This window comes from Tyto alba, unplaced genomic scaffold, assembly GCF_018691265.1.
Source record: "Tyto alba isolate M040663 unplaced genomic scaffold, T.alba_DEE_v4.0 Super-Scaffold_26, whole genome shotgun sequence".
Classification (NCBI taxonomy): domain Eukaryota; kingdom Metazoa; phylum Chordata; class Aves; order Strigiformes; family Tytonidae; genus Tyto; species Tyto alba.
Window position 1 is genome coordinate 11863096 of NW_024881300.1, and position 24471 is coordinate 11887566.

The following is a 24471-nucleotide window of genomic DNA, read 5'->3' on the forward strand; positions in this document are numbered from 1 at the left end:
AAGGACAAAGCTCTGCTTCCTTTGGACTTTTGCATATCATAGAAATGTGTGGAATCTGAGAACAGTAAGCTTAAGGCCATATGGATGCATTCCAAATAAGAGATTTTCAGCTGCACCAGAGCAGCATGTAACCTTTAAAGAAGCAAAGAGGATCTGTTTGGCAAGTCTCAGAGTTAATTAAATAAAGATTGTAAGTATTTTATGAAAACTACAAAGAAAGTTTATGTTTCTAGTATAATACAGGAAACAAAAAATAGTTAGAAATAACTACCATTCTACTACAGTATTTTGCCAGATGAATTAATTTCAACACTCTTCCTGCTAAATTTAAAATACTTTAAAAAGTAACACAAATCTTAGATTTACAAAGTTGTGTCAATAGCTCAATCACTTTGCATAAATTCATCCTTTGTTTCATTTGTTCTTTACTCAGATTGTAAAGCTCTTGGACAATGGAGATTCATGTTTCACTTCTCAGAAATGAAGTCAGTAAGAATATGGTAAGTTATAGTGGCATATTCTGATTCCATACAATTGTTATTATTTACAACTGCTTATTAAAAGATCTCACGGTATGCCTTACATGAACTTACTTGTCTGAGATCCATGAGATCTGCTATTTCATCTTCATACTCAGAACTGTCTTCACTATAATGTTCCAAAATAAAGTCCTAAAAAAAAAAAAGGTACAAAATTGGAATATCTAAAACTTTTTTTTTCTTTCTGCAGTTGCAAACAGTACAAAATTGATTCAGTTGTGATTTGCATGGTGTCTATTCCCTTCCAGTCAACAGTAACATATAGCAATGAGACTACAAAAAGACAATAGAACTAATAATTTGATTTGATATCTGAGACAAAAAAATTCAGTCTGATGTAAAGGAACCAAACACCTGTTACATCAACTCCATTGGGTTTTAAAACAACAACACTTCATGGTTTTGAAACGGACAAATGAACCCTGTTAGCTAAAATAACAAGGGAATCAAGTGACAATAAAAACTTGTTAACAGGAGGCAACTGCCAAATTCTTGTCAGCTGTATTAGGGCAATTCAACTTAAATTAACAAAGCTGCAATGGCATAAAGGGGTGCCATAATCTGACCATGGAGATTAACCTACAGAAGTAAAAGCAGAGACATATGCTACAGTGATATCAGATGGTTTGCTATGAGATAAAATCTACATTGCACGATACACAATAATCAAAAAAATACAGAAGGTGGCTCAAATAGCCAACAGAGTTTATTAACCAACAAAGAAGCAGTGTTAATGCTGCCACTGTGGTTTCCAACTGAGCTACCTTGGGTAGTGCAAGTTGGAGTATCACCGTGTTACGCTGAGTAAAACCTTCACTACTACTTCCTTTCACACTTACAACTAGTAATCAATAGTCATATTGGAACCAAAAACTGTAGAAGGAATTTTTATTCTCTTTGGTTTAAATCTTCTATCTCCAAAGTGGTATTTCTTATCTTCTGACTCCTTGGCCTAGGTAGATATGAGCAATGACCCAAATAATTGATGGTTAATTTTTAACACATTGTGTTCTCAGTTTTAGGGCAAGTATAACAAACAATAATTTCTACATAAATTACTTCTGCTTCTTTCAACAAATACGAAATTGAAGTTATTTCTGTTAACTATTCATTCTGAAATGTGTCTCTGAAATTTACCTTGAGGGGGAGTGTAAAGTCTACTTCTTTGGTTTCCTTCAGGCCAAGAGGTACCAATGGAATGCTGAAAGTTTCTCTGTGGGGAAAAAAAACCAAAACAAAACAACAAAACAAAAATACTCATAAATATTTGTTTTCTGTTTGTCTGTTGATAGATAATTACCTTTGTTTCATTTGATAACAGGAAGTTTGTATGCTATTCATTGTTCAGGTAGAGGGCACATAGTTCCTTCCTGCCCAAGAAAGTCTGCTTAATAGCCTGATACTCCTCTGGAAGAGAGTGAAGAAAACTACTTGCATGTGCTTTTTTTTTTTTCCTTCAAGGAAAGGAAAGGAGACTCTCCAAAGGCTGACTTACTGCAATTTAGCTCAAACTTTATACACCTGCACAAGTTATATGGACAGAAAAGAGCTCCATAGCTGCTAGGAGATCTGCCATGGTAAGAGCTACGGTAATTATCAGTGGTTATCATCAGTATTTTCCATGCTACCGATTGTTTCATATGTAGAAGTGATGTGTGTCTAACACAGGAAAAAGCAGGGCCAAAGTATACCAACTTTAACAGTGAAAGGTCTAAGAGTAGGAAGTCTGAGAACTACTTAGGTTCTAGACAATATTAGGCGTTAACCTCTGAAGAAGTCAACCTTTAAAATATCAAAGGGCAGTAAGGATGAGAACTGTGACTTAAAAAAAGTATCATCCTCAAGAAAATACATATCTGTATGACAGACTTAAGCCCAGATAATATTAGTAAACACTAGCTAATAAGACAATTATGAATTAAAGAGCACTGTTTATCCTTCAAAAGCTACATGTTCTACATGTAGAACATTCTTCCACTAAGCATATTACCCAATTATAAAAAAAGAAATACCAGAATCGCTTCCAGATACATAGTTTTTTGAATATGTTTAATGGAACAATATTGGGCAATTATAAGCTTTATCTATTTTTTTTTTCCTGAAAACATCTGATTGACCGTCTAATCATTGTTTAGAGTGTTCCGTTACCAAATACAAAATCCTACAGGTATGATCCATTTATGGTCTTATCAGCAAAGCCGGCAAAGTCACTTTCTTACTGGTGAAATTTCCATCTCAGGAAGTTGGGAGTAGGAATGCAGCTTCCTTAGCAGAGGAAGGGTCCTTAAACTGGGTGACACGATCCAGAAAGTGACTCTGCTAGTGGGAAAAGGATTTCCAGGATACAGAGCCAAAATACCACTGCAGGTAGTACAAATGATCTGATTTCTGATGAGGCTTTTAGAAGAAGCCACAACACTTTTATAACAGATTATATTGAAACTTTCCCCAAAAGGAAGTGAGACACATGCAGAAGAACTCCTATCTTACTTATTTAATGAATTCTAGTACCACTCACAGTCCCTGTAGACACCAGCATTTGTCAATCAAAGGAACTGAGCTTCTATTTTTAAAGTTTCTATGGTGCCACACCCATGGAGTCAACATCATGGGGGCACTGAACTGTTAGGGAGGTGATCCTGGATTTCCGAACTGAGTAGAAATAGCATCATGCTTCTCAATCCGGCTGAGCTGTGTGCAAGTACTGGGAAGGCCAGCCCTTCAGATGGCTGTCACACAATACAGTGTAACCCAGTAATGTGTGTGTGTGACCTCATGTTGATGACTATATGCACAATAGATTCAGAGAGACACTATTAATAGCTATTTGCTATTAAAGGCTGGAGAGCAGTTACAGAGGGAACGAATTATTTTCGCTGATGGAATATAAAAAGTATTTAGAGCTTAGAATGAACAGCATCAGCAAGGTAAAACACCATTCAAAACAGATTGGGGGAGTAGGATCAGGAGAGAATAAAAAGCATGCTACCGTCCAACCACAAAGCTTCAACCTGCCTTGGGGCCCGACCTACTGCTCACCCTTCATTGAGAAACCAAATATTTAAAATATTCTTTAGCTAGAAGAAGGAACAGTACTTCTGCAGACTAGCTCTCATTTCCACTGCCATAACTTCCATACTCCTCTCCATGCTCACATGCATCTATGAAGACTGGTAAAATCTTGAACAAAAACCATTTTTGCATCAAACCATTGTCAGAGTTTGCCATGGGGGTAAAAGGCAGGAACTTTAGCACAAGTTTCTTTTTGAGAAAAATGAAATTTAGATGTTTCACAGCAGGTCAGCATTCAGTTGAAAGATACCCCACTGGAAATGTGCTTAGTCCCTCTACATTAAGAATTCCTTGCAGTCCACCTGGAAGTTAACACCTGAGAACAGTCTTTAAAGGCTTTAAAGATTGCCTCAAGTCTGCTTTGAACTCCAAATCAGTGTTGTACTTCAATTTTTCAGATAAAGAGAGGACTGTTGTATGCGCTGCATTTGAGAACAGATATTTCATTATTACATTTGCTTACTCCAGAATGCACTGAACCAGTTAGCCATTCTAGTACTGGAAATTCTGCTAGGTGTCATGTGTCTCCCCATATAGCCCCAAGAGCTTTCAATTCTCACAATACTTTCCTCCACAAAGGAACTCGGTATCTAAGGATTAGTGGTACATACCTTTCCCAAGTGAAAGACAAATATGCAGACTAACCCTTAGTAAACAAATCTACCATCAAATATGTTCTCTTCCTATCAAGCTCTCTGTTCTTTCACTTAGTTATTGTCCAGCATTCACATTCATCTAGAAACAATTTTGTTTCCTAGGGTAAACAGAACATCTGTTAATAATTGAGCAACTTAGCTTTATACTTACTCTGTATTTTGATAAACTTCTACTGAGATATTAAGTCCTTCCAATTCCTCCTTTAAGATCTGCAGGTCTGAGTTTACAAAACTCAGTTCCAGTAGTACCTGCTCCCGTACTTTGTTGTTGGTGGTTGCTCTGGAGAAAGAGGAAAAGGTTTGATACATAAAAATATGCTGAGGAAAAGGTTTTATATATAGGCTTTGTTGACCCCCTTGCTAGCATTCTCAACATTTTTAAGATTTTTTTTTTTTAATCTTCTTAAGAGATGGTACAAGACCTCATATTTCAGGATTTATTAGGTTTTTCTGTCAAGAGAGCACCTGGGATAGTTTTCACATAACAGCACGCAGACACACTGAATGTTTGCGATGTGCTGAAATTTTTTGTGCGATTCAGGGTCAGGCTTATTTTCAGATACATTCATCAACAAAAATAAAGCATCTTAAACAGATTTACTAGCCTATTTTCAGATTATGTGATCTTTTCCTAAAAGTAGATATGAGGGTGAAGGTGAGGGAAGTCAGGAGATATTTTTTCAAAGGAGACTTCCCCACTTTATAAATTGAATAATGACCTGTTGAGACTGCTGATCTTAAGAATAGAAGGAAACAACTTTCCCGTAAAATTGTTACTACAGAATGTTTTGCAACCAAATATACAGGTAGAAAGATACTTCTTTGTAATACAGTGCAATTTTCTCTATAATTTTATTTTCTCCGCTGCAAAATAGGATTTGTTTGCTTGTTTCCTTTGCCATTTATGTATTTACGTGACAACATTTTGAACTGCTAGCACAGTCAATGTTAGTATTTAGCCCCTCAGATCATTTTTGTGTCATTTCTTATTTGTGTATTTCAGGATATTATATGACTATTTTTAACCTGATTCTCCATACAGTACTACTGTTTTCAAGAGACTTAAACTCTTATCTATGACCACATGTATGAGTTTAAGGTAAAAGGCCTTAATTGGTATCCAGACTTTGGATAATTGTACCCGTATATTAGAGAGTCCAAATCATTAGACAAAAACAAACTTATTTTAGGTTTGCAGCATTTTGCACTTACCTTTATTTTAAGATAAAATTCACCTTCAAAATATTTATGAACAACCCTCTCATATATCTAGGGTCCACTTTGAACAATCCTCCAACTTTATGGAGCACCCTGGTGAAGAATTAGTTATTCCAAGGCTTTAAGCTTGTGCTTCTATTATAAATATGCATTATCTGTGAATTTTCTGTGCTGTGCTTTATTGAATACTCGAGATTCCTTAAATTAAGCAATGTTAACATGTGTTGCTGGCATAAGACAAACTGGACACAAATATATAGTGAAGTGGATCTTCCTTGATAAAGACAGCACCACACAGATAACTGGGTGAGTTTTGATGCTAACAGCAATTTAATTACAATGTTATTAAGGCTCCATGTTTGGTCTGGCTTACCATCCTCCACAGGATGGATTCTATTATCTTTTTTAGAAACCCCAGCATTCCATCCAGGTGAACTTCTCTAATATGGCTATATTGCTCTCAACGTCCATGCCAATTAGCGTTAATTCGATTACCTTTTCATGTTTTTGCACTGTAGACATACTTCGTAATGACAAACAACAAAAGACAGTAACAGAGGCAATGTGATATCCTTGAGATCCCCATCACTCTACTCTGAATTCAGTTTTAACTCAGAACTTCCAGAACAAAAGACAACAAAAACACAAGGGCAACTTTCAGAAGTTCTAAACCCAAAGTCTTTGCACTAGATGGATCATTTGTTTCAAGCCTAGTGTTTGCTTTCAGCCAAAATTAAAGAAATCCACATTTCCAGTTTTTTCTCAGGTCCTATTGCAGGAGGGTCCTTGTGGACAGCAACTGGTTTTCTTCTTTTAAAACTCAGTGAAATGCAAATAGAATCTGAAACATAAAGTTCATTTATGTATGTTTTTCCCTAGGATACTGTATATATGCCTAGTCATGTGAACTAGCTAGCGGTCAGTTTACTCTTAAAATTGCTTCTTTCAAAGAACTAGCAAGTTTTAACAGTCTAACAAGTGTAAATTCATTTTATTTTTTTAATAACTTAGAAGTAAGTCTGATCCTCTACTCTTCAAACGGGCTTAGTTCCCACTCTTGTCAATAGCGACTTCAGTATTTCAGCAGTTAATATTGGTATCAGGGGCCAAACTTTATAACATCTTTAGGTCGAACGCTAAGAGTAACCAGCATTCGCATTAGCTATTACTTATTTCTTTGGCCCTTCCAAAACACTTCTGAGTTGGCATGAAGAAACATCTACTGAATGGTGTTCAGTTTCAAAAGCAGATATAGGAATTTTGCTATGCATACAAAAGGTAGCAAAAGACTCTAGGTCTTATTCCTTAAGTCAATTACCAGAAAACAAAGCAAAATTAAGTCAGTCAGAGGCTAAAACTACATAAGCTTTGGACACATCACCTCCCTTGCCAAGAGTGAAGATGACAGGCAAAGGGCAACCTACCAACTAATGGCAAGTTTAAGAAAAGTGAATTTATCCAAGTATTTTCACTTATCTAAGTAAGGGAAGCAGATTGACTACATTTTTGTTCTTGGAGATCCATTGTTGCTCCAGTTGCAGGGAAACAGACACTACAGGAGACTACTGCAGATGAATATTGGGGAAATTTCAGTTCTTCTGTGTAACAGAGGGATGAATTCTTGGAAAGCTACAGGACTGTTTGCTAAGCAGTTAATCACAGGATATAATAACCCCAAGACCCCAAGGGTCAACACAAAGCTATTCCTGTGAGGACAGCTACCTAAGAAACTGTCTTAAAAAAAAATCTGGTGGACAGGATACAATAGATAAGGGTAAAGTCTTTTCCAGTTTACCTCAGTCTGTAGGAGAATTTGGTGGCAACTGTAACCCAGTTCAAATTAGATGTGTACTACCCTGCTACTGCTGTATCACTACTGCATGGAATAAATAAGGCAACAGATGGTCCTTTCCACTGTGGAGCACAGATCCAAATGATATTGGAAAAAGCAACAGCACAGTGAGAATACCTTTATTTGATTTAAGGTATAAAAAGGATTAATTACAATATTCACAGCAAGGTTCACCTGCCATTATCACTAGCAGTAAAGCTGATCAAACAGAGCAACACAATATAGTCCGACATCCAGCTCATTTCCTACAACGTAGCAGCTTTGGAAGTGCACATTATAGCAGGTCATGACTCCACAGCACTAGAAAAACTTCAGGGAGATTCACAAAGCCTTGGCAGTAATTTATGGAGCATGTTAGGGGAGTGGTTAGGCAGACTGGGAAAAAAAAAACAATAGCTAAGAGGCTTTTAAAAAGATTTTGAAAAATAATTTTGTTGTTCAGACAATAGAACTAGGAAGTCATGACACATACCTTAAAAGATTTTCAGCACCAGCTCTCATTCTTACCGCTCTTAAGATCTGTTGGTTTAGGACTGCTCTTTGATTTTGCAGTTTGCTTCGACCAGTCTCAGCAAGAGGATTACATCCCTAGAATTAAGGAAACAAGTTTTTTTGTTGCAGTTGGAAGAGACTGAAAAGCAACTAAAACTGAATTTGAATGAACTTCAATGGCATAGGTTCTGTATGAATGCAAATTAACTACAATGACATCAATGATGAATAACTGACAGTGTTTCTTTTCTCAAATTTGGTCATTAAAAGCAAAAGAGGCACCATGACCAAACTATCTGACATTAAAATCCAAGCAGAAAATATTTGCTTTAAAGCTTATTTATGTGTGAGCCAGTCTGTTCTCCTCTAAAAATCTTTTGAAGCTATTTTCCAATTACAACCAACTTTGACAGCATTATTAAGTTTCTACAGTTTTCATAAAAACAGTATCTGGCAAGGCAGTAACTCCTATCAAAGCTTCTGCTTAACCTTTGCAACATATCAGAGTTCCATATTGGGATATATGCAGCCTTGAAATACAACTCTATCAAAAACAGGCTTTGGTGGCACCGCTGCTCACACTGTTAAGAGCCTCTCTAAGGATCTCTGCTCTTGTTCCTCCTGCTGCTCAGACCTTCAGCACAATTCCTACCCTTCTTTCCCTAGGTTCCTCTCTTTACATCTCAAACTTATTTTTGCCACAATACTGCTCACCTACACAGCTCTTTACACCCAGGAAATGCTCTCGGATCTTTAAGTCTACCCTGCCTTAAACCAACAGCACCTTTGCATACTGCACTAAAAATGTGAAATATGAATAAGCTTTATAAATTATTTCATCTGTATATGTTCACAGTCCTAGATGCAATTATTTAACCACCCAATAGTTTTTCTTGTTACTTGTTGGACAAATAAAGATTATATGTTGATAGCTCAGTATCAACTGAGATGGGAAACAATAATATGAGATGACAGAAGACAATATGGGATGTGGAATATAGAGCTTGACAGGGTAAGATGATGACTATACCTTCAGCTACTCATTATATTAAGCCCTTAAAAGGCAAAGCATGAAATACAGAATTCACAAGAATGCTCCTGTGTACGTGCATACCTTACACAAGCACAAGAGTCAAACTAGTGCAACCTGTGTTTGAGCAGGACTGAGCCATTGTATTCTGGTGAGCACTGATAAGCTAAAACTGTTGTGGATGAATAGGACTGTATGTTTGTCTTTTTTTGGGGGGGGGGGAGGGGGGGGGGGAGGGAAACAATCTTAACACCTTTTTTTAAATAGAAGTTTCGCTTCCACTTTTTTATTATTTGTCCCTGCCTAGCCTTTTTTTAAAAGGATCAAATGTCTTTGAATATTAATACTCATTTATAGCCAAACAGCACATCCCTGCAGCCTTAACTACTGATTCTGAAGCAAATAAGACCACTCTGTTTTAAGGCTTACCCTTAAAGCATGTCCTTCTGAGTGGCCTTGCAGGGTACCTTTACAAAGTCTATGAGGGTCCTACTGGATCCTGCATTACACAAGAAGGAGGCTCAGATCTGTCTGATACAAGTCTTCCCTCAAGTACTCTAGCCACTAAATTATGTGCTATTTTGGACCTCACCCTCTTAGTTTTGACTAGAAAAAAATTGGTTTTGATATAACAGCATTTAAAAATCTCTCAGCAAGCTCTAATTACAAGTGGTCGGGCAATGCCATAGCAACGCAACAAAAGCAAGTACTTAAATGGAACACGAAGTTCTAATCATCTGCTTGAAGTTCAGTTCTTATTTGGATTGGCAAGTGAAAGCAAATGAACTTGACAATAGAGAAACAAGTTGATCAATCCAGATTACATTAGTTCAACTGAGAAAGCACATAGCCTAATATTGTTAATTTTAAATCTCTAGTTGAAACGTTTGTATAATAAATAGGTAAAATGACAGGAAGCTTGTGCGAACATCTTCAGAAGCACTGTTTGCCAGATAACTTAAAAAAAACAGGCCACGTTAAATTACTCTTATTGCAGAAACATTTTTGCAGTGAAATACCAATTACAGCAGAAGCCTAAAACTTGGGTGCATAGTATATACTGTCTTCATTGAGGAAGCGCTGGCAGCTTCTTACTGGAGAGGACATGCAAATGTAGCAAAGTCATTCATTCATCTCAGAAGAAACATAGTCCTTTAACTACCAAAGTCTTTATACTCCTTTACACATATTTATACAGAGAGACATAAGCAAGACACACTTAAAGGTACAATGTGATCTTGTATCCACAAGTTGTTTTCTGATCCTAGCCTGTCTCTTTTTTTGGGTTGCCAATGGTTTTTCTACTTTGCTTTTTCTTCATGTTGTATAATCTTTCTCTGCTACTGGTATTCTAAGTCTTCTTCCATTCTATCCATGTCATTTTTGATTTGAACCTTGACAATTATTTCTTCTTCATTTTTGCATTCAGTTTCAATACTTGCTTATCATCTTGGGCCTATCATCTCTATATTCCTGTATAGGCCTGTGATGCTTTCTTCCAACTTCTTTCTTGACCACTTAGTCCAAGCATCCTTCCTAAACATATCATTGCCTTGCCCTTGTCTTAATTTTCTCTGTAAAGGTGCAGCTTCTTTCCCGAAACTCCTGCCCTTCCTGTGTGCCAAACAAGTTTCATGACATCATTCAAATACTACTTTACAGCTCTACTTCTGGGTAATTTTTCAGGAAGATCAACTGTCTGGTTCCCAAGTCCATAAAGCTCAGCAGAAGTTATTTCAGTGCACCTTTGATCAAACTCCATCCCAGAAATCAAACAAGCTCCCATTTAACGATGAGTGCAAAACTTCAATGATCTTAAACTCTGTGCAAAGAAAAAGCAGCAGAGAGGTTTCCCTGCATTTCAAGACCAGTCACTAATCTCTGTAGGAAGCTTTAATGCAAAAAGAGCCTTAGGGCATAAGAGGACAAGGCACTGACAGACTGAGATATCCCTATCACCTTCAGTGTGCCTGGAAGCACTGCACTTTTGTCTCCTTGATGAAAGGCTTCTTGTGAATAGGAGTCTGTTTTCAGGATAGGCTCATCTACTGAAAACATATACCTCCCATTTACTTCTCAAAGCCTATAAGGAAGTCATATTTTACCTTTTGGAAAACATTGCTTTTCACATCTGCACAGGGGATGGGGACACTCAGCCAGTTTGTGTTCATTTTCAGGCTTAAACTCTTGTAATCAGGCTGCCACAAAACTGATGGGTAGAAGTCTGCATAGAGGACAGTGAAAAATAACCAATGTCTGCAAAAAAACATGAGAAATACACAATCTGGGGAAGATTCCCCCTTGTGTAAAGCACAGATTCTGTGTAGTAGAAAGTTATTTAGCAGACAGGTCCAAGGAAGAGCTTAATTTTGTTTTCTTCCATGTAAGAAGATCCCTTTCCCAGACAGCATTTGTACTTGGTTCACATTTGGACAATCCCAATAATGTTAATGTTCAGTTCATTACCATATCTGGCAGCCAAACTTCCCAGTGGTTTCCACACCTACTGTTTCATTTCTCATCAACAGGATGCTAGATGCTTCATTTAATTACTGTTTATTTCTTTGCCAAGCCAAGCCAACTCAGGAGAGTGAAGTGGATTTTACCCTGGTTTATATATTAGCAGTAAAATTATTAATAGCAACAAAAGAATAGTTATTACTAAGGAAGTTGCAAAAATGACCAAGAATGGAGTATGATTTAAGCTTTCATTGCATGCATTTTTTTGGGGGAAAAAAAAAATACAAGTAAATTAAGTAGCTTTGCTGTGAAGACAATTCAAATAGTAAACTCAGCTATCAGTTTTAGAGCCTTTTTCACTTCAGAGTATAGCTGCACTTCATAAAGAAGCGTTTAAAGTGTTTAAACATTATTATCCTTAGCTCATGAACAATAAAAACATTTTAAAATCTAAAGTTCAGTTAGCTAGTTACTTTATTTCTTCCTGCTTGGCTGAATAACATTGTTGAACTGCAGAATCAGAAAGCCAATAAATTCTTAATATATCGTTATGAGAGACAAGACCTGCACAAGTTACAGATTCTTGCCATATGTTACTTACATACATATTCAAGTAACATCTTGAAAGAAACAGACACTGATGTTAGACAAATAAACACGCACCTCCTGACGAAGGCTGGCCTGTGCAGGGCCTGCATGTTTGATAGCAATCCTGACTCATTAACAAGGCCTGCAGAGTGATTCCAATGGGATTGCAGCTCATCTCTTGTTAGAATTGATGCCTGACCTTAGGTGGCAGGATATCCCACTGGGTTTTATTTTTAAGTTTATAAACATTATCCCCACACACACTTATTTGGCAAACAGTTGTATTATGAATGCATGTGGGATCTCAGTGTAAGGCTGTCTCTGTCAGACCAGGTACAGCCAGCTCAGCAGCAGCAGCTCAAGCAGAGCTAGTTAGTCGCTGACTGACTGTTCTCGACTCACAGGGGATTTTGGAGAGATCACATCAGGGCAGAGAAGGCAGCTAGGCAAGCCTGTAGTCAGGTTAACTATGGATGGACAGTAGCTTGACTCTGTACAAGGCACCAGTGCCTACCTCCCATCTGAAGGAGCCTTAAAATTCCCCAGCCTAAGGAGCATAGGCAGTATCCTTGTGGTTTTCCAAGTTTATGTTCTAGGCCTTGAGAAATTACCTACCACAGATGGAAGATAGCTGTCAAAAATATGGGTCCCAAATAAGGAAGCTATTATATTTAATTTGGATGGCAGGCAGGCAGTTCTTTCTTCAAAACGTAAGTATTTTTTTAATATCAGAAATCCAGTTGTGATGGATGCAAAAATCATGACTGTTCGCCAGACAATGAGCAATCACAGTAAGCATTTGAGATTAACATAAATATGATTTATGAAGTAGTAGTTTGAACTTTTAAAATGAGCCACACAGTCTGAAGGTGACACAGAGTTGAAACTGGGTGTGCCTTCTTACTTAAAATAAAACATTCCTTTCTAGCCAGTGCAACCTGTGCTGCTTGTCAAGCCCAGTAGTGTACGCAAATGGACATATCCTCCAGATATTTAAACGTGTATGTAATTTAACTTATGCACATAACTTCTTTGGATGTAACAGCAATTGTAGTAAACAGCATGATTCATGGCAGTATTACTAGAACAAATCCTGTGTCCTGCTAAATTATTATGTTTATTTCCTTACCTTCTTCCACTACTATAATTAAAGTTTCTCTTTACATGTTTCTACTAGTTCAATTTTGAAATTTTAGCTATATGCTGCAAGTCTTTCAATAGTAGAAGTTTTATTTGAGTTTTTTAAAAAAAATAAAAGGGGAGAGAGGGAGGAGGAAGATCTGGTCTTCCAGAGCCTGGTCTACATATGCCATTAAAAGTATTTTACAGTTCTAAGTGCCTGGCCCCACAAATTAATATAAATATTTAGAAATAATTATTGTATTAAATTCCAAATATGCATTTCCTATATAATACCACATCTTGCCACACCACCCACTAAGCAAAATGAAAATTAATATTTCATCAGAGATACCTGTCTCTTGACTAACCAAGTCTCAGATGATTCTCAGTCTCACATGAAGGCCTACTTTCAGTTTTAGGCTTTATTAATTTTTATATAATGAGTGAATATGGCATGTCAGGGGTATGAATCATATCAACATTGACATTGTTTCTGTCCGGCCAGAGCAGTGGAAAGAGAACAAACAGGCCAATAAATATTCCTGTGTCAATGCTAATGTTGATGGTTGCCTAGCTACTAATGACTAAAAGGAACTACATGAGGTAAATCCCAGTGGAAGCACAGGTGTAGCAGGTTGGTAAACTGATACCTTAATCACAGTTGGGGGGAAGCCCTGTAGAAGAAACCCCAAAAGCAAAGGAGGGGAAGGAGAGAGAGAAAGAGTAAATTAGGAAAGTGCTGATTCATGAGCTGGTTATCACACCTATCATGATTTTCAGTCTGGTGCTTCATTTATGGAACTGCTGGTTTTCTGGTTTTAGCCTTTTCCCCTGGTATGGAGGACTAATATATACTGTCTTTCTTTCTGAATCATCAGCTTAGTCTATATGATAAATATATAGCCTCACAGATGGAACCAAAGCTTTACAAAAGGGAAGAGAAAGCAAGCATCTTCATTAAACTGATCAGAATCTAAAGATTCATTAAGCTAGCTGTCCTACTGCTCTGCCTCTGTGTAGCACAATGGACTGCTATCCAAAACAACTAAATTGAAGACAGCGTGCTTAGTGCTGTACAAGCAGGTGCTTGGAGAGCTACAGAAGGGGTAACCTTGGAAAATGAACTATGGCATTTTCTTATAGTGTATTGCAACTTCCTGACTGATTAAGGAATTTTTAAAGTTACAGTCTGCATAAGGTGTTACAAAGCAGTAAATCAAATGGGAAATATATAGTAGAAAGAACTTGCTAGATATCTCTTCCTTGCGCTGCTCCTACCCACCCAAAACCAAACAAAAGCCAAAACAAAACCCCACAACACAACAAACAACAGGGTAGGCATAACCCTACTAATAGATCACCATGCAAGCATTAGATCCCATGACTGGATGAGTACTACTTTATAGATATCCTGAGTTCTGTATATTGACCTGTTTTAGACATACTTTGTGGAAACTTATTGGTTAAGTTGGTTAAGTGGTATGCTGTAATGAAAAAAGTTAAAAAAAAAAAAAAAAAAAAAAAGGTGAAAACAGCTTGAAAAAGAGAACTGTTTCTCCTACAAGAATGCAAAAGTAACTAAGAATATAGGAAGAGGTCCAAGAAGCCAAGCAATCCACAGAACCATGACAGGCTTAAAGAATAACGACACCCAGCAGTGGAAGAAGCATTTTGCATAAGCCAAGTGGCACACGAGGACATATTTGCTTTAATTACTATCAGTCTGTTGAAAAATCTTCCTGTTTAAATGCCTTGCTCTACTTTTAAAACGAATTGTTCTTTGCTCTTATCATTAGTTTTGTCATTATTTTCTGCTGACCACAGACACTTTCATAGGGAAGAAAGACTGGGAGCAGAATTTGGATGGGTGTGCAGGATATGCATGGCTGATTCACAGGTTGCTGCCAGTAATGGTGAAAGAATGTGGAACTCCGTACAGAGGAGGTCAAGGTACAAGGCTGACAGTCCAAGAGCACTCACACCACCCAGGAGTACAGGTACAGTTTACCTTGGCAATGTACCATAGAATATACTGAACTAAGCTATCGGCATGTGATGGTTGAGATAAACAAAACAGTAGCAGAACTAGTTCCCTGGTGTGTTACCCTCCCAGAAAGAAAAAAGTTCTAGACAAAAGCTCCATCTTCTTTTTGATGGAAAGTAAGGCGCTTTTTCTACTTTGCCATATTCTCTTTAGGACACCAGCAAGGATTTTGTTGTTGTTTGTTTTGTTTTTAAAACTAAAATCCTTCTCACAAGTTTGGCTGCAGCTAATCAAGTGCTTAAAGGGGTTGTTTTGGAGGGGAGACATAAGGGGAAAGGAATAGAGGCATCATTGACAGAGTTGTGCATATACCCTATATGACTGCACAGGTAATTTCCTTAAAACTAGATATTTAAAAAAAAAAAAAAAAAAGGCACTTGAGTTAGCTCAAAGCATCTTATAGGTTTAAGGAAAACTTAATTTTGCCTATATAGATATGAGAGGCCTTTGTCATAGGGAAAAGGGAGATAATGGACAGACGTGGGGTAAGGAAAAGAGGAAAAGGTGCCTACAGAGCAGCACTGACATCACTGGAAGGGAATGGAGAGAGGGAGTCTGAGGAGTGATGTAAATGGACTGTGGTAGCTGCCACCCATCACATCTCAGACTCACCTGGCAGTGTCACAGCAAGCCTAACTTTCCAATGTGTCAACAGAAGTCAAAGCAGGAAACAGGGTTGTGCATGTGTTTCTCCATTTCTGATCATGACCCTTTACATAGAGCCAGTCATAGTTTTTACAGGTCCTCTTTCCTACAGGAGGAGAAAAAAAAAAAAGCACAACACAAGAATTAAGTAAATAAGTTGTTTTACGTATTGCATCTTGGGGATACTGGTGGTTGTTTCCTGGTATGCTGTATTTAAGACTTCAAAAAGCATAATACACAAAAGGGCACTATACAGACTTTGAGCACACTTCCTACAGTATACAGTAATCCATTCATCAAAAGAAAATATCAAGAGTCTAAAACAAATGGATAGTGTAGGAACTACTCATTTTTTTTCAATTATAAAATGTCATTGTGCACAATATTTTTGCAAAGTATGGAAGGCAACCTCATCATGTAAATAGCGCTTGGAAGCCCTTTTGTGAGGAGACTGAAACAAAGAAAGTGTTTTCACCTTGCTCCACAGCTAATAGAATAAAAAAGTCAATTAAATAAATGCCTTTTGATCTAAAGACACAAGGACTAGCCTTGGAAATTGATGCGATTCTGCACCAACAAAACTGATAAACTAACCCTCAAATTCTTTCAGGAAAACAGAAAGTGGTGTGGTCTAAAATGATCTAAAAAGATAGGGGAAAGAAATACAAAGGAATTCAGGGTGTGGGGGGAAGACCCATGGACACACTTGAACAGCTCAATCACTAGTGTCAGCTACATGGTATCACCTAGCACAGCATTCAGATGAACAGGTAAGGCCTAAAGATACTATGTCCAAAGTATTTCCTTGGGTTCACAGCTAGTATCCCTTCAAGATTTCATAAGTGGGATTGTTTTGATTTTTGGTTTGTTTTTTGTTTGTTTGGGTTTTTTTGTTTTTTTTTTTGTTTGTTTGTTTGTTTGTTTGGTTTTTTTTTGCCTCCTCTCTTCTCCTAGAACTACTGAGTCAGAATGAAAGCTCCGATCCTTGAGACAATTCAATTAATGTATAATAAGGAATTCTGGTTTCCTGCTTACATCTAATTTTTAAGGGACAGAAGGCTTTGAGCATCTAGCCTGATCTTTATTAAAAGACACTTATGAGCTGGATGAACCTTTCAAAGGTCTGAGTGAACAGAGAAGAATGTTCCACTGCAACACTGGCTCACCCAGATTTAATATCAGATTCATATCTATTTTCTATTGCTTTAAGACCTAAGTAATTTGAAAGTGGGAAAGATGCTCATGATTAGGTATAAAATTGATCTCACATTATTTTCATGTATGAGAAAAACTTTATTCCTGTGCAGGATATGGGGTTTACACTGATCCAATACCGTTTCAGTGAACTTAACCCTAACATACAAAAACTTAATTGAAAATAAAGACATTAATTTAATTGAAAATGCAGAAGCTGTACTCCTCTTAGGATTTATGAAGCACAACTTGGCTATTAAACTTCAGTTAATCCCCATCAGTAAAAACAAATAGGTGGAAGAGTTGATTTATGTAACTTAACAAACTTGACAAGCTCATGTAAAGTCAACTTTTTTACTAACATGCCTCAAGGCAGCCTACGAGCATCCCACAATATAGAAAACATAGCTGTGAAAACGCTAAGTAATTACAACTTTGCCACACTTTGTGATTTCCTGCTATAGACTACTAAGAAAGAAGTGATTACTCACCAAATATGATAGGATTACTCAGTGAAGAAACCAGACAAGATTTGGTCAAAGTTTTATTTCAATCTGTCTAGTCATGTATACGGCAGTACCGATTCCTTGCAGCATGGCTGGCACAGGTAAAACTTTGCTCTTTTCAGGTACAAACAGTTCCTCTGCTAAAGGGCAATATTGTTGCTTAAGTTCCTGTAGTCTTATGAATTCGGTGACTACTGGAGGCAAAAAAACCCAAGCAGCCTGTAAAGAAGGCAACAGAGCAAAGCCTATGTTCCTCCCTACCGTGTAATCCAGGTGGTAGCTGAAGTGCATCCTAGGGATATTTTTTGTGCAGACGTGAGCAGCAACAAACAGATGTTTGAGGCTTTTTTTTTTTTTTCCCCACAGAATAAACACTTTATGGTCTCGGATCTAGAATCTACACCGTGTACCTACAGCCCTATTTGGAGCCCATCAAGAAAAGTTACAGGTGCGGAGAACTTAAAAACAGCGAAGGAAGGCTGAATCAAAGCTCCCCGAAAACGGCCCTTAGTGCCCTTTACCTCCAGTGAAGTTCACAGAAGCCCACAGGGCTGCATTACAGGCAATACTTAACTATAATTACTGTTGTGCAGAAAGAACTCAGGTGCAGGTTATGGCAAAAGCCGCCTACTCAGTCTGAAAAGTAATTAGGGCAGATGTTCATTAAAAACTTCCTAACAAGTCTGTTAACTTCATTGCCTTACTCCAGTAAACTTTCTTACAGGTACAGAAGGCAACTTACTCGAGAGCGAACGAGAGGACGCAGTCAGGAGCGAACAGGAAAGAGCGCAGGAAAAAAAATTTAAAAAAAAAAAAAAAAAAGAAAAAAAAGAAGGTGGGATTTCACTCATTTTGTAGAGGTATGAGTGCTCCCGTCCTGCAAGGCGAAGCCTTGCCCAGGGGCAGCGGGAGGATCGCGCAGCCGCCCGGGTCCCCGCGGAGCGGAGCCCGCCGCCCGCACCGCCGCCCGCGCACCCCGGAGCCCGGCTCCGCGCCCGCCCCTGCCCTGGCCCGGCAGACGCGTTCAGCCAGAACCGAGCTGCCCATTTCGCCGCCTTCCCCTCCCCGCCGTGGGCTGCCGAAGGACGGAGCTCACGACGCGGGTGGCGGTGAGGGGAGCGCGGCGGGGGCTGCCCCGAGCACACGGCCCCCCGGGCACGGAGCCCACCGCCCCCCGGGCACACGGAGCCCACCGCCCCCGAGCCGTCCGCCGCACCTCCCACCTTCCGAAAGTAGCCGTCCTCCGCCGGCTCCGCCGCCGGGCAGCCGCGGGGCGGCAGGGCGTCTGTCATCTCCGGGCGAGCCAGCCGTCCCCCCGCCGCTGCTGCTGCTGCTGCCGGCCGAGCGCTGCTGCGGGGAGCCGCGACCCTGCGGGAAATGTGGCCGCTGCCCCACGGCAGCGCCCGGCTCCACCTCCGGCGGTGGCGGGGAGGAGCTGCCCCGCCCCACCGCCCTGCCCCTCCGCCGCCCTGGCCGCGCTACTGGGTGGCCCCCACGCCGCTCCCCGTGGGAGCCCGGCAGCCCCCGGCGTGGCGAGGTGCCCCTCGTGCCGGGCCGGGCGGTGGCTGTCGCTGTCGCTGCCTGGAAGCGGCTCGGCTCGGCCCGGCCCGGCCCGCTCCTCCGGCTGGGCTCGGCTGCAGCGTGGCGGAGGCTGGCTGGCCGCCCCGGAGGGACCGCTCGCCTCTTGCCGCTGCCCCGCGGCCTCCCCTTGCCGCCGCCCCCCGGGAGTGGCCGGGCCGGGCCGGGCCGGGCCCCCCGATACCGCGGGGCCGCCGCCAGCTTTCCCCGGGCCTGGTGCCTGCCTCCGGGGGGATAAGGTTTCCCGCGACTGGCCGTCGGTCAGCGCCGGCTCACTCCTCCGAAGGGTGCCCCCCAAACCTGGGGGTGCCCCGGCAGCGGGGAGCGTTTGCCGGGGACAGCTGCCAGGGCCCGCGATGGGCTTTGGGAGCGTGTGGCCCTGCCGGCACGGCTCGCAGGCCTGGCCGCTCCCCCGGCCCCAGCTCCCGCACCCGCACCGGGGGGAGGGCAGGAGCCCGGAGCCCCGGGAGCCGGCGGGGCGCTGCCTCTGGCCCCTGATAAGGGCAACAGTATCGGGGAAAGGCAGGGCTGGCCCCGGCTCCGGGAAACTGCTGTGGGATCAACCTCAGCATCGCAAAAATCTGCAGTGTTCGCACAAAAAACCTCGTCTTCGAAATACTCCATTGTGTAACCGTTTTCACAAATGTTGTTACTGGACGTTTATGTATGGAAATTGCCAATATTGGATCCGATTACTAGCCAGACTTAATGTACAGATTGAGGTGGGCATTTAGCACTTAAAGATGCAATACAGCAAAATACTTAGATCAATATTACCAAACTTGTCTTCTACCCCCTCCCTCCTCTTTTCATCTTTCTTAGAAGTAAGGTGTAGTTGTGTAAGGAAAAAATCTGCAGAGACAACGTTTCTTTATCAAAGGAAAAATATCTTTGGAATTACACCCTTAACTGAAACTTTCTTTGAAAACAACAGTATCTCCAGAGAGTTATGCAGCAGTCCAGTTAAACTGTGTGTCTACTGCCTGTTTTTAAGGAAGAAGTCAGCAACTGAGAAATTCAGATCCAAAGATCTGCTGTCTCTCTTGGTCAGCTGAATTTTGCTTTCTGATTTTGTTCACTCTATCACCCCAGTACTTTTTCCTTTTTTTCAATAATTCTAAAGATACTGGATGAATGTATCCATCTATATGGATAGAAATAGGTAAATAGAATAGGAATAAAAATAGGTAAAAGTGGGAAAGTAGTTTAACTTGCTCCAACTTCTATTGAGGGGGTGTAAAAAATGTTTTCTTTTTTATGATGTTAGTAAATGTACTTACCTGCCAAATTAAAAAGGATTTTAAAATTTAAATCTTGCAAGATCAGTGTAAAACTCCAATGCAATACATAGTTTAAATTAATCTAAATGAGAGATAAATTTGCAATTTGCCAGCATAGGCCATGCTGATAGAATTTGGCAATTAAAATGGTATTAATGTGACCATCTTGGGAGTTTGTGCTGTTTTCACTGGATTTATTGAAAACTGATCTCATTAAAAGGCTACAGCTATTACTCCAATTAAAGACCTGTGAGCCTGTAGCCAGGACAAAGGGTCAGACAGTTAACAACTGGACGAGTGGCTATTATCATGGTTATGTGTAAAACACAAATTTGAACAAGTTTCTGCACAGTACAGTGCCAAAAATAACTTCTAACATATCATGGTGACAAAATGCAGCCTTTCTTCATTGCTGGTGCATTATTTGAATAAAACAAAGTCAGCAGTGCTACACACAGTGAATTTCTACAGCAAATTCAGGAGAGTCCAAGATACCTCTTACAGGCTTCCTCCTCCATCTTTAGTGTCCTGGGTATATCACCCAACACTCTCACAACAGCCAGATTAGACTGTGCCTATCCCTGCCTTCTCCTCACTTCATCATGACTGCATTAGGACTGACATCATATTTCTTAAGTAAGCCACTGAGAGTTTTGTCTGCATGTGGGGAATATGCTTCTTTGCAAAAGGCGCATGTTGTTTTTATGGTCTCAATAGCTAGGGCTGAGCTGTGTAATGACCGGGTAGGAGCGTTCTCTGACCCTGGAATGTAAACTGCAGTTTAGAACATTTCAAAACCTGATTTACCCTCGAAAAAAACATGTCCCTGCTCTTCTCACCAGTTCCTTAAACACTTTGTCTCCCGTAGCTTTTTGGTTGCTATTAGAATCCAAAATAGAGGTGGGTTCTTACTGCAGTCTTTCTCAGTTTCACACGAATCAGGTTTGGTTTGCTGCCTTGTAAAGATTGAATAATAAAAATCTGGGACACATGCACTCAGAAAAAGGGGTGTATAGATTCAGATGTTTAGTTGTTATGTATTTTTAATATTAAATTGAGTGAGCTGTTGCACTGCAGGTAGCAGTAGCACTATCTCTGAGAAAGCATCAAGTGCTTAAGAATTTGCATCCAAAGAAGATCAGTATGTTGTGCCTAATGTATTGCAATTAAAACAATGCAAATCTCTTTGTTTTACAGAACTCAGTGCTATCTGGCTTTGTGCATCTTCACAGATAAAGCAGCTGGGTGATCCAAACAATGACCACGCTGAAAACAGCCATAGAATGGTAGAGTTTGAGTTGTCCCAGATTTTGTTCCACAACAGCAAAGTTAAGAGGGACTGGAATTTGGACAGCCTTACCACAGAAACACAATAGTATATGTGATTTATAGGTACATGTGCACACTATGTTCTATACTTCTGTTCTGTTTTTATCACTCCACTTGCTCAGTCAATCCCCCTCCCCCATCTTGAAAAAATATGTGAATATATGAAATTCCATCTTTAGTCTTCTCTTTGGCCACTAGGAAATGGTCTCAGTTTGGGAAATTAATTTCCTGCTGCAATATCTGTTACATACTTAAGATAGAAATCTACTTTGGCTTAGTAAGGGCAGCTGCTGCTTGCTGGAAAGAGAATGTTTATTTTTTGTGATTTTGCAGACCTTGCAGCTACAGGATGGTAACCAGTGCCTCAAAGACAGCTTCTGTCCCTGAGAGACACAGAGGCTTATCAGCAAAAGCACGTAAGAGTGATACTGTATGAAGGGAGAAGTATGCATCAACTCCTGCTGTTTGTCAAGGTAGATACTTCTGAACCTGGCACACGGTTACAGATTTCTCCTATCGTTGGTGGCTTTGAATATCAAACTTCTGTTCTGAGCAGAAAACCAAGTTTTTATCAGTAAACGAGACAGCTTGTAGCTTTACTGTTGATGAATTCAGCTGCACCAAGATAGTATCATCCTTATTTTCTGAAGATTGCAGTTCTTAACAAGCAAGTATCTGGCTGCTGTGAGGAACTTTTAGGTCAGGAGAGAGGAAAAGGGATCTTAGGTAGAGGGGTTTTTTTCCCCCCATTCTCAACTCTTTCCAAATATGTATTCAGGGGGAAAAAAAAGAGATTAAGAATGGCAAAAACAGCGCATGGGGGCACAGTGGCAATAGTGATGTGAATCTGCCTTGAGCCTCTTAAAAGCTTACAAGATGTAGGATATTTTCAAGGTTGAAAAGTTTGAGAGTAAAGAATGGGAAGGTGTTCACATGAACAAAAGAAGTTCTTCTGCATTTTATGGCAAATGAATTGAAAAGTGACCAGACAGGAACTGCAAGTAAGAACTGCCAGTAGAGTATTTCCTTACAAAGAAGTTCACTGAGCGATAGCAAAAATAGTATAAAAATGTTACACAAACTCAGTAAAAGGCTTTGCATGGACGTGATGGGTTTGGCTATATGTGCAGCATTTCATGGCTGCTTTTTCAAATTAACAGTGTGGGGCATGTGTTAACTGCAGCTTTATCTTTACTGAAAAGAAATACCATTTACTATCAAACCGCTAATAGTGCTTTGTCTATTCTACTGTGAGATCACATTGGAAACAAGACACTGAAGTTTCAGTCTGAATTAAGAATGCAAGGCCAAACAGGGGTAAAATCACCACCACTTTTCCCAGATAATGCCTTGCCTTTAGGTGAGATCCATAGATAAAAATCTATGTACTTAAGGACAATATTCATTAGCTCTCTTTTGTTGTTGTTCATTATTAAAAAAAAAAAAAATTAGCACTTTGTAGAAGCTCAAACAATGCCTCATGGTCTGTACTTTATGTGTCCATTTTGTCAACTGATAGAGTAGCCATCTGTTAGCAGGAAGAGTATTGGGAAAAATATTTCCACTGAACACAAGATAAGGCAGAAGTGAAATCAAGCTGTTTGTCTCTTTTTGCTGTGTTTTAAAAAATAAAATGGTATTTAATACTGGTTTTCTATACTTCCTGTGCTTACGTTTTCATTTTTTCTTTAACACGTTTTTAACACCCCTGTAAATGAGTCAGATTTTTGCTTCCTTCTTTTATATACTGATTAACCTGGTTTTAGTCTAAAGTTCCAGTGACTTTCAAAACTTAAAACTAATCAACAAGAAGTTATCTATTTGAAGAACTGGTTTTAAAGAATATAACAAAATATGTAGGAAGACACTTCTATGATTGGCCTTCTTGATGCACTAATTCTAAAACAGATGTTGAAAATGTATTGGAAAACTAAACCTGAAGTCCATTTATGGCTTAAGGGCTCAATTTCAGCCTTTTATGTACTGGCAAGTATTTAACCTTTCATTCAAAAATGTTGTGGGTTTGTTTGTTTGTTTAGTTGCTTTTGTTTTTTGTTTTTTTCTTTCACCAGCCAACTGATGGTAAAAATTTGATTTAAACATAAGCTATGCAGACCTATGAATATTTTAGTTTCATTGCAATTATCAAAAGACACTGAAATTACTGTCTTGTTTAACAGATACAAATAGCAATTGTCACCTGGTTTAACAACTGTAAACAGGAGACTGAGTTTACCACAGAGAAGGAAATACCACTGGGATGCAAAAGTAATTCTAATCTGATAAAAGCCTTAAAGGGAAAAAAAAAAAAAAAGGAAACACTTCAAAATTTGATTACTCAAACTCTTTGAACATAAAGGACAAGACACTCAAAAGATTTTCTGTTAACATCGTGCGAAAAAGTGTTATTTAAGCCTGTGTGTTAAATCAAAGTCACATAGAATTAACTATTCAGGAACAATTATTTTCTAAACAAAGAGAAATAGCAACGGTGCTAACAACTCATTTTGCCACTATATGTTGTAGCTAACATCTTACTAAGTAGTAATGATGAGAAAAGATAATGTCTGTAGGTAAATGTCTGTGGCTTCTATTGTATTAAGTGAATTAGAAACCTAAATGAAACAGAGTACTGTATTTGCATGGAACCGTGTAAATATTTCCTATGGAAACCTGAAACCGCATGAAACTTCGGTAGTTTCATTTTGAAAGAAACCACTTCTGTGTATACAGACAATCACAAATACTGGATTAGAGAATATGCCACAGAAAGTGCAGAACTCTTATCTATTAAGGGCAGTGATCTCTCAAGACCATGTTGATTTATTTTCAAGGATTTCAAGAAACTGGTGACACTTGCTTACAA

The 24471-nt window shown here is 39.4% G+C and overlaps 1 protein-coding gene and 1 long non-coding RNA gene across 5 annotated transcripts in view; one reads left to right on the plus strand and one right to left on the minus strand.

Moving 5' to 3' along the window:
- RHPN2 (rhophilin Rho GTPase binding protein 2) overlaps positions 1-24471 on the minus strand; it is a 36386-nt gene that overhangs the window by 11535 nt on the left and 380 nt on the right. Inside the window, exons 1-6 of one of the 3 annotated variants that reach the window (XM_042797475.1) lie at positions 18642-18819; positions 10965-11083; positions 7810-7925; positions 4419-4547; positions 1677-1752; positions 594-671 (exon numbers count right to left, since the gene is read on the minus strand). In XM_042797475.1, the coding sequence (XP_042653409.1) occupies positions 594-671; positions 1677-1752; positions 4419-4547; positions 7810-7925; positions 10965-11030 (465 nt within the window). In that variant the 5' untranslated portion in view covers positions 11031-11083; positions 18642-18819. Of the gene's footprint in view, positions 1-593; positions 672-1676; positions 1753-4418; positions 4548-7809; positions 7926-10964; positions 11084-18641; positions 18821-24471 lie in introns of those variants that run through there. The other 2 variants (XM_042797474.1, XM_032987160.2) reach the window with 2 other exon arrangements.
- Positions 115-18219, plus strand: LOC116960235. 2 transcript variants are annotated; one of them, XR_004406277.2, is made up of 5 exons: positions 115-190; positions 434-500; positions 16329-16488; positions 17785-17866; positions 18143-18219. It is a non-coding gene; the product is annotated as an uncharacterized LOC116960235 (long non-coding RNA). The 2 variants fall into 2 exon arrangements; XR_004406278.1 differs by lacking the exons at positions 16329-16488; positions 17785-17866; positions 18143-18219 and adding an exon at positions 2001-2093.